The sequence below is a fragment of the Equus quagga genome, chromosome 3 (genome assembly GCF_021613505.1).
Source record: "Equus quagga isolate Etosha38 chromosome 3, UCLA_HA_Equagga_1.0, whole genome shotgun sequence".
NCBI classification, from domain to species: Eukaryota; Metazoa; Chordata; class Mammalia; order Perissodactyla; family Equidae; genus Equus; species Equus quagga.
In genome coordinates, this window is record NC_060269.1 from 4,112,958 (window position 1) to 4,127,434 (window position 14,477).

The window sequence follows — 14,477 nt, forward strand, 5'->3', positions numbered from 1 at the left end:
AGTAATGAGAGGTAGGCAGTGGCCAGAATGATTCTGAACCTTTTATCTTGTTTGCTTGGCTGGCAGGTGGGGATGGAATTTCACTCTAATATGGATGTCTGGAAGGGACCATCTGTGAAGGGGAAGATGATGAGCTACCAGTGGGACATCCAGGTGGACACACCTGTAACTGTTGGTCTGCAAGTTAGAAGAAAATCTGCAATAGGGATAGAAACTTGGTCTTTGTGAGACTGAACGAGCTTTTCTGGAGAGAAAGAGTGTGTGAGAGAAGGGCAAAAGCAAAAGAACATGTAGGTCAGAGCCTGAGGATCATCTGCTAGTGATCAGGTTGAGGAGAGAGGTGGCAAAGGACAATGGGAAAGAAAAGTGGGAGGAAATGAGCGTAGGGACACGGACATGAAAGCAAAGAGTGTTTAGGAGGGTGGCAGGGGTCAACGGTGTCCAATCCTGCTGGGAAGTGGAAGAAAGATGAGGACTGAGAAGTGTGCTCTTTTAGTCAGGACTTGTAAATCAGGTGACCTTAACGGGGGCATCCAGTCATTCATTAGTCAGTATATTTAAGCCACTGCCATGTACTATATTCTAATCACACAATGATGACTGATTTAATGTGGTAGAGAGAAGAGTCAATTGGGACTAAGGAAGTTTAATTACTCAAGATGTAGAATTCTGGAAGACAGTGAGTTGGAGGGGAAGCTTTGTCTGGAGTCATTACTATCTAATAAACAGGAAGTACTAGTTTTTAAAGAAAATCCCCATAACTAAGAATGTGCACTACATTGAGTGGTGGCATTGCAACACTTCAGAAGCGCAGAATATAATTCTTTATGGACTGTGTGTAAATCAGAGAAAACAGGCCAAGGTGTTCATGGAACATCACTAAAGCTTTATAACAATACAATTCATTACCATTGTTTGGATTAATATTGTAATAATTACACACTTTTTACATTATGAAAATAAGTCATAAATAGTGTAAAAATAATTCTGAAGATCAACTTCTCACAAACTAGGAACCCTGAAAACAAGTTAAAAAAGCAAATCAAAACATATTAGAAACTGAACACAATGCAAGTATCTCCAGACTGCAAACCAAAAACCACAATGCATCTTTGATCCGGCAACATCAGCTGGAGAAATTATCACGAGACTGAAGCAAGAAATCAAACAGGGAGAATTCAGCCTTTCAATTATTTACACTACGGAGAAAAACACGTTTGTGCCATATTTACAGTGATAAGACACAACACATTCTTAGAATAATCAGTTACATGAGACTGGCCCATAAAACATTAAGAAAAATACGCAGTGTAATGCTTGCCAAAATATTTTTTTTTTGCATTTTCTTCTTCTTTTGTATTTACGTGATTTTTTGGCAATATAAAAATAGCTGCACATAGAGATGAACTTTAAAATGTAAAAAATACAAATAAAAATATAATATTTTCTAAAGGAAAATCAGATACATACATCTTTTAAAAATGGTAAGTGGCATGAAACATTTACAACAGTATAAAGAATATTCACATAAATGTCAACAATATGTAAGACATTCCTTTGTGAATCCAATTTCTTAATATTTCTGAGATATGTGAGAATATCCACTGCATTTTGAGAAATGTTGATACTTTGTTAAATTATCAATAAATCAAACATAATAGGTCAGGTTGAAAAGGTCTTCCTATTTCCAAAAGAACAGTTCTGTCAATAAGCAGCATAGGGAATCTTATACATTTAAAGAAAAAATCAGAAATGCCATTAAAATGTTTCAGTATTGGATCAGCAAAAACAAAATCCACTAAAAATTTAAGCTGGAAGAGTGTCTCTGCCACGGCATGGCATATAGTAAATATAGCCAAAATGAAGATATTTCAACAAAAGTGGGAAAAAGTAGGGACTGAAAGTCCTTACATTCGAAAATAATTCAGCAGAATCATAATTGGTCAAGTATGTTAATTCCACTAGGAATGAATGATTTCAACATGTGATTGTTCTTTATTATTATTATTGAGAACATAAGGTAAGGTTGTTATGGACTTGACTTTCTAGAGGCTGCAGGATTTTTCTTTTTTTGTTTTGGTAGAAATTAGAAAAGTTCATTTTTGGTAATGTTAATTATTAATATAACTTGATTATCAAGAAATAGAGAAAAACGAGGTTTCAAATATCAATATCTGCATGTTCCTATGATCACTCATTAGAAGATATTAAAACACCACCCACCAAACAAGCATAACTCATTTCTGGGTAAGATAATACACAGTGGCAGGAAAAAAAAGGATGAAAAGTGGTGTTAACTTTTTATGCTACGATACTAACATTAAAGAAAAAAAACACCTTGGAAAATTAAACACATTTTTTAAGTGATAAAAATATAAGATACCAGACAATTTTCCATAGGTACTGACATGCTGATTTGACCGTTTTCCCACCTAGAGTTTTATATATATATATATATATATATATATATATACAGTAGACAAAGGACATGTAGAATGAACTACTGGATGTGTAAGTTCTTACTGTGCCATCAGAACATCATGCACAGAAAGTAAATTCAAGAACAGACTTTTTCTTTTTGGTAAAAATTCAAGATATTCTCATTTTTTCTATAAAAACAAATAAGAAAGAAAAATCCTTCAAGACTGCTTTTCATAATGAAGATGAAAACTAGAAGAAAAATATGGGCACACTTGTGTCAGATACTCTATGAATGTGTCCAGACTTGTCTAATGCTGGTTTTGTCATGCGTAATCAACTTATATAAGCTAACAGATGAGAATGAAAATTGAGAAAAGCATATGGCATACGAAATGAACACGAAACAAGAGGATCCACGATCCAGGTAAACACACATCAACCTACAGGTACACTGTTTCGTTTTGTTTTACATCAAGACAGACTGGTCATGGAACCATCATTATAGCAAATACATGAAAATAAAATCACACACTAATAGTTTAGGAATGCTATTAAACAGAGAAATGAAATTATCTATAGTAGAGTTGCATTGTCCATAAAGAAAAGGAAAAGAAATACATTAGCACCAACCTGAATGGAAAACAATTTTAAAGCTAAAACCCATATCAGTTTGGCATCCTTAAAAGACGCTTATCAGAAACAGAACCTGATCTTGACTGGTTTCCAATGTGTCTTTCATGTATTTTTTTCTCAATCCTCTATCTATCCAATAATATAAATTAAAAGAAAGAAATCTTTAAGAAAAATGTGTATCTGCCAACACATATATCAGCAGACATAATTCATTAGTTCATTCATCAATTACTTGAGAATTCTCTATATTGATGACAAAATGGATGGCTGGACATATCTTAGTAACCAAAAGTTTAAGATTATCCATGGTGGTTAAGACCTGGTAATTCCACTAACAAAGAGGAGTACCATCCCCCTGTTGTTTTTCCCAAAGAAATAAATGTAACGGAAGTTTACAGCTTCCTTTAATCACGGAATAAAAGTCAATGTTGTCAAATCAGTTATAGAGCAAAAAACTCAATATACACATATGACAAAACAGTATTCTTAAAGGGCTGTGTTCAAAAAAATGTTTTTTGTCCATAAAATGTTTCTCTTTGATGTTGAGGTATTCTCTTTTGAAGCTGTGCAAGTTTTAAATAGTGATCTATCTCCATCCCTCTTTCTACTAGAGGAGTAGAAAGACAGACAGGTAGGAAGAAATATAGCCACCAGATTTTTCTCAAGACACCACTGTTTGTTTTCTTGAAGAGACTAGTTTTACCCCCTTTAGTTCATTTCTTCAAATTGCTTAAGACAAGTTGTTTCGGACACTAAACAATACCTTCTCTTAACCATGTCACAACAGAAATGGTCAGAAAATGCCCTCTGTTGTTTTAAAAATGCTAAATTGTCTTCAGAGTGTGGAATGTTACTAGAAATGTTACTAATTAGATTGATCGAATGGTTTGAACATCTTTCCAATCTTGAAAACTTAATGGAAATAAGAAGGCATTTTGTATAATTGAACATTCGGTTATATAACATGAAAGAGATCATAGGGTCTTAGGCTTCTTGTCTTCTATCTTAACTATTGTTGCTGCAAGCCAATGATGAGCTGATGTCCCCTCTGGTGGTGAAAACCTATGCATAAAACTAGAAAATTTCCCACAAAATGGCATTAAGTCAGGAGGGAAATTATATTGTCCCATGAGCGGAAAGTGTGACTGCTCCTCACTGATAATGTTTCTCCTAATGCAACCATTCCACTTCGAATGAGCCATTTGAAAACATCCTACCAACTCTTTTCTGTGCAAAATGCTCAGTCTAATACAGTTAGGTAACTTTTGAGCAAGTAGATGAAAAAAATACTCTCTTTATGGCAACTATATTTCACAGCTTTCTGAGATCTCAGATTTGGTCTGTGCATAAGACAAACATTTAGAAATGTAAAAAAAGATAAAGAAATCTAAATATAGACAAAACTTAGATCTAAATAGAACTACAAAAAATAGAAATGAATTAATACTATCAAATGTAACCAAATCTTGATTTTTATCTTAACTGATCATCACTATGTGCATTATAGTCATCATATGAGAAAAGTCAAAAAGTAAGTACTGAAAAAATTGCTTAACTTTGATGCTTTACAATGACTGAACTGAAAGTGGAGTTTGGTTTATATTCTTTTCAATCATTCAGAACAGGAGTTAGTAAAAGGTCATCTTGATGGTTGGGACCAAGTTATTAGGATTTGAAGACTTGATTTAAAAAAAATTTGTTCAAAACAAATGTGATGAAAACTGAAATAAATCTTTTCCTAACATTCCTGGGACTAAAAAGGAAAAGCACTCAAAAGAATGGAAAACATCTTTCTGTTTCTAGAACATTGTAAAAAATGTCTGAAATGGGTTGGATCTTGGAAGGCAGGGATGGTCTCACGTCAGCTCCGGAAGAGATTGTAGGAGTTGTTCTCATCCATTTTCAGGAGACATTATTTCAGCTGAGCCCTTCTTGGGACTTGTTATTTCTTCAGCAACCTGAGCTTTGGTGGGATGTACATACTCTTCGTCCTCAGCAACAGGGGCCGCCATTCCAGGAACCCCCTACCCCAAAGCAGTGCTATATGCCTCCGTCATTTTCCAAAAGCACCCATATTAACATTGCTGGAAGTCAGTTTATTAAAAAAAAAAAAAAGTCTGCCCTCCTGGGTGCCTGCAGTCGTAATCCTCCTTCTTACTTGGTCACAGGAGATACAGCGCAGGATGCTGACCTGGTCCTCTTCCCTTGTCTTCACTGCCAAGGGCAGCCCAAGGAAAACTGGCCGTGGCAACCAGCTGAACCTCTTGATATTTCAACCAAGGTGGCCCCGTGAGCCACAACACCGGAAGCTGTAGATCTGCAGTCGGGGACTGCAACTCCCTCAAAATACAAGACTGTTTGAGTGTGTGCTCTCCGCCACCTTATCTCTTTTTGGCAATCAGCCATGGTGTAACCCCCTTGAGATGACAAAAGAAATAAGAGCTCAGATGTGATCACAGGACTCATCAAGGGCATGCTAGCATCTGAAGGTGCACAACAAGGAGTGGGTGTGGCACACAGTCATGCTTTTTAGTCAGTTTCAGTGGGTGGTGTGGGCATCAATGCTAACAGTGAAGGAGAGGAGGGATGTGATGATAGACTCTAAAATCGGTCAGTATTGTAAGTACATTTTCATAGTTTTGAGTCCATATTTGGTCACAATTTCATGTAAACTACTTCATGGCACTTTTTGTCCATGCAATTAACAAGCCCAAAGTAAGAAAATAGCAAGAACAATCATTCTCTATTGCTGATATGTCCTTATCAATACACATCTCACATAAGATATAGAGACACTGATCTATACTTTTTGCAGGCTTCTCACTGGTTTCACATATTGCCCAATTTCAGATGTAAGTGAAGAAGAGATGGACATATGTTCTACTGCCAACAGGAAGCAGCTATATGTAAACATATCTCAGACTTGTAAAATCTGCAATTCAGTTTTCAACTATAAATATAAAAAGTGGACCATTATATACACAACTTCATGCTCGGAAAGTTAGATTCATCACTGTAGAAAAACAAACAACAAAAAAGACAAATATATAGAATTAATGGTCTACGATAAAAATTCCAAATTAACATTTATTTTAAGAAAACTGGTAGAACCCCAAATAGAGTTTTGTTATGTTTGTTTTATCAATGAGCCAATTGATATGTGTCCTATACATTTTCTACAACTCCAGGGCATCATCAAAATTTCCACCACAGTTTCAAACCACATTTTTCTTTTGCTACTGAGAAGTTTGTGGTGTTTGTCTCACTAACTATTCTGGGAAAGCAGAAAATTAGGATTTTATCACATCTGTGCCATAATGAAAATACATGTCCTGTTTATAACTGACAAAATCTTCTCCAACCATTAAAACACGTGGTGGAAAAGGCTGAGGATTCTGACCTCAGTGGAACTGTTGGCATCTGACTCCTGGCTATAGTGCTCCACTCTCCTTCGGTTCTCGCTTCCTCTTTCCTGTGGCCAGCCCTGCCCTGCTGTGGATAGTATGCAGGTAAACCTGCCTGCCATCAGGTCTTCCAGCTGTATTTCAGGTTCCATTGCCATCTAAGGCACCGTAAGTCTCTGGCTCCTTGTTTTGAGCAGCTATAATTATTAAGATTTTCCCAGAACTGAAGTCTGACAGAACTGAGGGACAATGGTCTTTGAGGGACAAACTTAGAGATCTTGGAGATACTTTTACTCCAAAAAAAAAAAAAGCCAATGAGAAAAGAATGTCCAGTTCATTAAATAAAAATATTTGCTTTTCTCTCTCCAAGAAAAATAGACGCTTTATTAGCTGAGCTTAAGAGGCCAGGTCCTTTGCCGTCTTTAGAGAAGACTGCTCATCGTTTACGCAAGTCGTGTCAAGGCAGAGAACGCGCTGGAAGGAAATACTCCTTTCTCCACACTCTCCCTTATCTCAGATTTCAAACAGATGAGTCTTTTGATTACCAATGTTTTGTAAATAATCTACAGAATTTTAAAGAGTTTTCTTTTTTAGATTTTAAAAATCTGTCACCTTACTTTAGGAAGTCCTGCTGCAAACCTGTCAGCCCTATCTGGAAAAATAAAGTTTAGTGAAACATTAAAAAATCTGAAGGCTTTGGGTACTTTCCCTATTAATAGTTTTTAATCTCTGGATAAGGATGGATGATAACTTTAATAGCTCATTTTTTCTTAACTATACCTTCTGCCATTTCCTCACTGTATGAATTACACTGTGAACTGGTACATCATTTTTCTTCAAAATTTAGAAAACTGAACTATATCTAGAAAGAGAAGTGATTTAAACAAAGATCAAATAGTTTTGCGTGAAAAAAATGCTTAGTGAGAGAAGCATGACCAAGAGACCTCGTTCATTAATCACAGTAATTTACACTGTGGCCACAACCTGAATTTTCAGTCAAACATTCACCACTGTGCCCAGAGGCTAACGCACCGAACGATATTTCGAAGGTACACATGAAACGGGATTAACTCAAAGTAATCTGCTGGCCTTCTTTTTAAAATATCATCTTAAAAATAATTTGATTTGACTAACAGTGTATTTGAGGCAGCTAAATTGACCACACAAGAGATTTCAGAACATTCATTTTTCTAATTGATTGTTTCTTCTTTTTGGGGGGTGGTTGGGGGAGGTTGATCACAACGATGTGCATTCGTGTGTGTTGGGCAGTGTGGTGAGCAACACTGAAGTTTTATCACTGAATTACTATTCTTTGTATAATAAGATGCTAGATTTAAGAGATCTTTAATCTTCCATAGAACATAGCATATATTCTGTGGAAAAATATGTGCTTTTTAAAGGAAATTTCTGATCTTCTGATGCTATTCACATTACTACTAGGTTCGGCCATTTCAGGAACCAAAAAGATGATGACTCCTTTGCTTGTTGCTGTTATTACTATGAACTCACAAAAAGAAGAGGACAAAAATGGTGTGAACCCAGGTTCTGAGAGTGTCAGAGGTTGGCTAAAGTAAGCTGTTCCCATCTCCCTCTATGAGAGTGTGCCAACGACTGTATTAAAAAGTCATTATAGTATTAGATCACAGGCCAAGGGTTACAGCGTAGACGGTAATTCCAGCTCAGGATAGTATTAAAAATCCTGAGAAGAGGGGTTATGCTGGTGAAAGGATAGTTTTCTCAGGTGAAGGAGAATATGATGCTAGGCTCCTCTTCCTGAGAACCGCTTGACCTCACATGTGATGGAGCTAATGAGCTGACAGGCTGAAAGTGGAGTATGGGAAGCTGTAAATAAATGACGCTACTGAGAGGGAAGGCTTTTCTTTCCCCAGCCAAGTGGTGGGAAAGTAGTTAAGTAAGAGAGCGAGGATCTCCTTGCCAACGGAGTTGGTGAGACCAGATGCAGCTAAGGGAGTCCAGTTTCTCCTCATCTTTCTGCGCCTACGTAGTTTTGCCAATGAAGCGTGCCTGATAAAAGTGACTGGATCAGCCACGAGGTGTTAGAGAAAAAAAATCAAAATGATGAAAGCAGCATGTATACTCCCCCAGCTCATTCTTACATGAGAACATTTCCTTTATCCTTCAGTAGCAGAGACCACATGCACAGTCCTTTATAAGCAGGTTCGCACAACTCTGGTGTGACGGATAGGTCTTCTCTTCGGCAGCACAGCACATACAGATCTCTTCTCTGCTTCAAGTTCTGCCGTTGTTCTTCCTCATCTGTTTCTCCTAGTTCTGTGATACACTTGCCCTGTGCCCTTGGGAGTTCCTTAACCTCTCTGAATTTCAGTTTCCTCATCGGCACCATTGAGGATAGCAATACCCCAGAGGGTTATTATGAGATTAAACAAATCATATTCCGTATACGAAAGGGATCATCACACAGCCTTCGTTCACAGGTTCTCCGGGAAGGATGAGTGCTCTCCCTACTGAATACAGACACAGGGACTATGGGCAGCCACATGCAGAGGCTACAAGAAAGTGACATCATAAAGGACGCCAACTTAAATATAACAAGATTCTCCCAAATAAATCAAGACATCATTGAAGAAAAAAAGTCATGCTTACATTTTCTGCTTTCTCAGCTTTGTGATTACTATTGACAGGGTTCTACCATGTATTTGCATGTTTGCCTAAGTAATTGACTATCACTAGAAAAAGAATCACAAGGAAGAATAGTTTTAAAGAGTAGGGGGACAGGGAGTTTATTGAGAGAGAAGCAAACCATTACTAAGATGCGCTGACCCTTTCCATTCCAGACAGGATTAGGTAGGGAGGTTCCAAATGACAGTGTTTGCTACGAACTGTTTTCACTCATCAGTTTAGGAAGAAATCAGCAGTAAACACATTAATCGAAAGATATTCTGGAGATGAAATCTTTTGCTTTTTAATACCCAAACAATTTTCAGGAATGTCAAATTCAAAAGGTCTGTTGTAAATGGAAAAGGCCAGGCCAGGTGAGGAGAAAGGGAGAGCGCTTCTTTTAGAAAGAACTCTATAAAGCCTACCTTTTGCCAACAGCCAGGCATGGGTAACCCATCTGGCCCCTGGTTCAAAGAGGAGAATAAGAATTCCTTAGGCTCCACGACAGTGATCATACTTCATAATTCACATGCTCAGAGGCCTAACAAATGGACTTCTACCCACTAGGCATCTTTTTCTAATTATCAACTCCCAATAGAATGCCCAACATTAGTTAAAATGAAGAAAATTTAAATGTTTTCCAGAGTGAGCACACCTTTTGAAAATACATAAAGTATAGAAAAAAATTATGCCTAACTTTGAAATAGTAATTTACAAAGCATTGTGGTCTACTCAGTTCCACCTTTAGATAGTAAATCTGTACTAGTCCTCTTAATTTCATTAAAACACATTCCACAATTATCTTTACTAAACAAACTGAAACAACATCTCTTCCTGGTCACTGTGGTCTATGGTTGAAGGCACGATAATGATAAATCATCAGTGATGAGCCATTTCTATCTGAAGTTTATAGCTCTTCACATGCCAGTATCTTTCCTCTTTCTATACTGAAAGCAGATTTGGTAGAACATATTCAATTAATTGAATTAAAAGATAGGCAGGCCTCTTTACATCTTTATAGTAAAATGTTATCCATAGCATTCATCAATTTTTCTATTAAAATTCTTCAGAAGCCAGTTAACAAATTATGAATAACCAAGAGATTCCTAAATCTTGCAAAATTTATTTTCATTTACAGTGAGCTCTCTTCAGATACAAATGGTACGAATGAAGCAGGAAGAGTCGCTATATTACGAGGCATGCTTATGCTCCCCCTCAACAAAACGATTGTAAAATATTACTTATTATCAATACCAGGCAAACAAAATAAAACACTGGGCACTTCATATTGAGATTTTCTAATTGTAATTATTGACTGGATAAATTTTTTCTATAAATATAATCTCTTAAAAGACTCGAGAAACATAAATTCATCTTTAAAGAATCATGCTTAGCACTGAAGAATAATATAACATGCAGACCAAGTATAACCATCAACACAGCCATAGAAAGTTTTCCGTTATGTGAAAGACATGTGAAATATGAAATTTCCTTTATATGAAATGAAAATATGAATATACTTTCTTTTTAAATGTAAAAAAGAAAACACTTTGAAATAGCTTTATAATATATTTGGGAAGAAATTCGGTAATGCCAGATTGGTACAAGGAGAAGGATCACCCAATAGAATTTTAGATTTTAGTATAAGGAGGATTTTGAGTTCATGCCAATGGAGACAGGGGTTCTGTCTACTTTAGGAGAGTGAGTTTCAAAAGGAGAGACCATTAAATTGAGAGGGTTACGTGATACAGAAGAGGGTTTGGGCTGCAGACTCATCATCTTTAGAAGCTCAGGGAAGTTTGGCTTGCTTCTCTACGGGTCTCTTAACAGCATTCCTTTGAATTGTTAACTCTTGACCACAGAGGCTTGACTCTCTAGGTTTTTATTTACAGCCTGACAGAAATTCAGCGGAAGAGGCAAAACGCCTTTATATCTTTTAGAGAAAAATTTTTAAAAAGTTTAACTTAGGAGTAAAATCCAAAGTAATGGCCTAGCTGTGCCTTTACATGGGAGATATTTATGTGATTTTAACGTAATCTTTAAATATTGATTAAGTGAATATTCCCCAGAACGCAGACGTGGTGGTCGTGACGGTGGTGAGAACAGTGTCAGGAGATTAGTTGGCAGGCAGTGGCAGAAATGCGTGCCTGCTCTCTTCACTGCAGGGCGCTGAAGGAGCATCCATGCACATGCATGTCATGTGTTCGTCATGTAAAGCCCGCTCCAGAAGCAGCACTTTACACTGATCGAGATGAAGACGTAATAAACAAAGGAACTGCATGCAGGGTGGTAGGAAAGAGAAATACTGTACCAATTGGCAAGGGGCATCCAGCCCATCCAGGCCAGGCTGGCCTGGCTCCCCTTTTTCCCCCTTAACGCCACGGAATCCCTGTTTGTAAAGATTAACTCATAAAGTTACTAATACAAGAAATCACTTATCCACAAATACTGCTAAAGAAATAACCACAGTAACAGAAGGCTGGGGGAGGCGCAACTCTGGAGGGAAAAGTAACACGCAGTGAAGTTGGACAAAATAAAACAGAACGGACGTATCCCATAACTAGGGCTTGTCTGCAACGGCAACCCGCTCTTTCGAGCCCTATGGAACAGTGCAGCTTCCTCTCCGGCTGCTCCACTCACATTCCAGGTGGGCGTCAACACTTGAGTCTTAAGAACAGGCAGAGCGGTGGCCAGACAAGGTGTGACATAGCCGGACAACCTGAGAGAGATGTTTCTGGCATCTTGAAGTGTAAGTTAAATGGCCCCGGTCAGAAGCCCTGCTGTGGGGTCCCTCCAGCTTGCACCTCTCCCAGCTCATCCCTTCACACGTGACGTCAGGAGCCAGGCTCCAACGCAGACGTACCAACGGGCAAGGCGCATCTAGTCCAGGGGCCCCCTGCTCTCCTTTCTCCCCTTTAGGCCCCTTTTTGCCTTTCTTTCCCTTTTCCCCCTGTGGATGCAAGGGTTTAAATGAAACACAGGTTTTATTGGAGGGGGAAATAATGGTGGTTCAAAAAGATGGTTTAGCCAACAAAAGTCTGGAAGGGCATTTACCACTGTTTTCTGGTTTAGGTAAGGCATGATATTATAAAAAAATCACATACTTCCAGAGTGACAATGGATTCTGGGCAGTGATATGTGGGATTTTATTTAAGATACTCAAGATGAAAGACAGAGAGCTAAAAGGCCGACACATCAGAAAGGAGAGTCAAGGCTGACTTGGACCCCAGGCTCGTAGTCCTTGTGAATGAGGTGTTTCTGCCACGGATCTGGTGCGGATAACAGTACCAAGTGTATGGAAGCCAGCCCACAGCCGGTGAAGTTCAGAGGAATAACGGATACCTCACCCAATTTTCAATACCTGTCTACTTGCTTTTTTTCTAATCCTATAACAGATGAAAGCTACATTGAGCCAGAGGAAAAGGAAAGAATATGAACAGCTTCTATCTTTTTGAAATAAATCCAATTTTATGACACTGTTTTTTTGTAGCTCTCATTAAAAAATATTCAAAGTATTAAAAATACACCTCTATTTCTTTTAAAATTGTTTTTTAGGAAACTAAAAGCAAATACTTTCCTTATTAAGTCAGGTAAATAAATTTAAGAAGTGCTAACACTTCTCAGCATTGCCAATTGGAGAAACAGACATGTATAAACCCAGGGATCATCTTTAATTCACTTTTACTGATCTCATGCCAGGTGTTCACAATGGTAAATGGGTTTCCAGCTTACTCACAATGTAACAAAAGCCAAAAAAAAAGAAATTCTGCTCAAGAGAGGAAAAGCAGTTTGGACTCAGTTGAGCTAATACTAAAAATGAGGTAGGCAGGATAATTACACAGTGGGAATGTAGCCATGGAAATTAGTATTTAGGAATCAAGGTAAAGGTTGTGGAAATCTGCACGGATCATAGGGATGGAGGAATTAAGGAAAGGAGGCAAAAGGAGGAGAAGGAAGGAATGCACCTCAGCTGTTTCACATTAACGTCAGTCTCTGCATATTTATAGACAAAAAGTTGGTGCCAGGACAGAATACAAAATACTATACAATACATATTTAAATTAGTATATTCATTCTGCAATCAGGATGGCAGTTACGATAAAAACGAAAAATTTCAGAACTAAGACAACACAAATATTCAAAGGTGAAAAGACATACACGTAACAGAAATATACGAGAGAAACATTCACACTAATGCATTCGTTCTGACTGCGTGAGTGAAAGCTCCCCGTTTATCTCCTGTGTGCCAAAAAGATTGCATCAGAAGGCTCAGAATCAAAAACACTTGGGTTTCTTTAATATTGGGGGAAGAGAGAAATTCTGTGTGGTTTAGTTGATCATGATCTGAGAAGCCAGGGTGAAAAGGGAGCAGGTGTGATGGGAAGAAAGATGGGAGGAGCAGTCAGAAGTCAATTGCTCACTCCTGCAAGATGAATCAACAGCCTCTCCCGGCAAATACCTTCAGTGCCATGACAGCAAACTGATTTCAACTTGTTTGGGTGAGCTCTTTCCTCCAGAAGGCAGTGGACTCTTCTTCACATGGGTGTGACTGACACCAGGTGGGCTGGGTATTATTAACTTAGAATTCAATTCCTTATTTGATTGGTAAATCAACTCAGATTAATCACGCAACAGAAAAGTGTTGTCATATGGACATTGACTGTATCAGGCCACGGGGATCATTTTTCAGCAATATTTTAGTGAACCTCAAGCTTTATGGAAAACAGACACTATTGTACAAAGAATAACATATCAGTGTTACTATTAATCAACGTAGTTTTCTAACAGTTAGTGATTCCCACGAAACCATCTATCCTTGTGGGTAGGAGCACATGGGGGCTCTTGCTAATTTTTCTCTCTCATGTCAAAGAATGATATACATAAGTGTTCACATTTAGATCTAATTTTCCTAATATAAAACTTCTAATCATGGAATCTTAAATTTAGCAATATTTTGGTAGGTATGGGTGGTTAACATTATTCTGAGGATTAAATTTGTAGCTTTACATTTTTATAAGTTATAATACTAGTAATCTCTTTGTTTAAAAGATTATTAAAACGAATATCCTCATAATGGTGACATACTTTTGAGTGAATGAGATTTGGACTCAGACAAGCCATTAGGTAAATATAAAATAAATGCCTATAATCTTTAGAGCACACACACCTTGGGCTAAAAGCTTGCATGTACAATTTATCTCAAACGTGTATTTTATAGTTAGAATTTATAATTCAGAATAAAAGAACTTTCATGCCTCAGTTTCCCTGTCTGTGAAACGGGGCCAAGAATGGCACCAACCTCAGGGGGGTGTTATGAGGATTAAAAGACTTATGTAAAGCTTTAGGGAAAACACATAATCAGCGCTCAGTTAAGTGTGA

At 37.6% G+C, this 14,477-nt stretch overlaps 1 protein-coding gene across 5 annotated transcripts in view; it reads right to left on the minus strand.

Moving 5' to 3' along the window:
- Positions 1-885: 885 nt before the first annotated feature.
- Positions 886-14,477, minus strand: part of COL25A1 (collagen type XXV alpha 1 chain) — a 440,445-nt gene continuing 426,853 nt past the window's right edge. For 2 of the 5 annotated variants that reach the window (XM_046655549.1, XM_046655547.1), the window contains 3 exons: positions 11,410-11,487; positions 9,524-9,562; positions 886-5,471 (listed from right to left, as the gene is read on the minus strand). In XM_046655549.1, the coding sequence (XP_046511505.1) occupies positions 5,436-5,471; positions 9,524-9,562; positions 11,410-11,487 (153 nt within the window). In that variant the 3' untranslated portion in view covers positions 886-5,435. Of the gene's footprint in view, positions 6,068-9,523; positions 11,488-14,477 lie in introns of all 5 variants that reach the window. The other 3 variants (XM_046655548.1, XR_006887816.1, XR_006887815.1) reach the window with 3 other exon arrangements.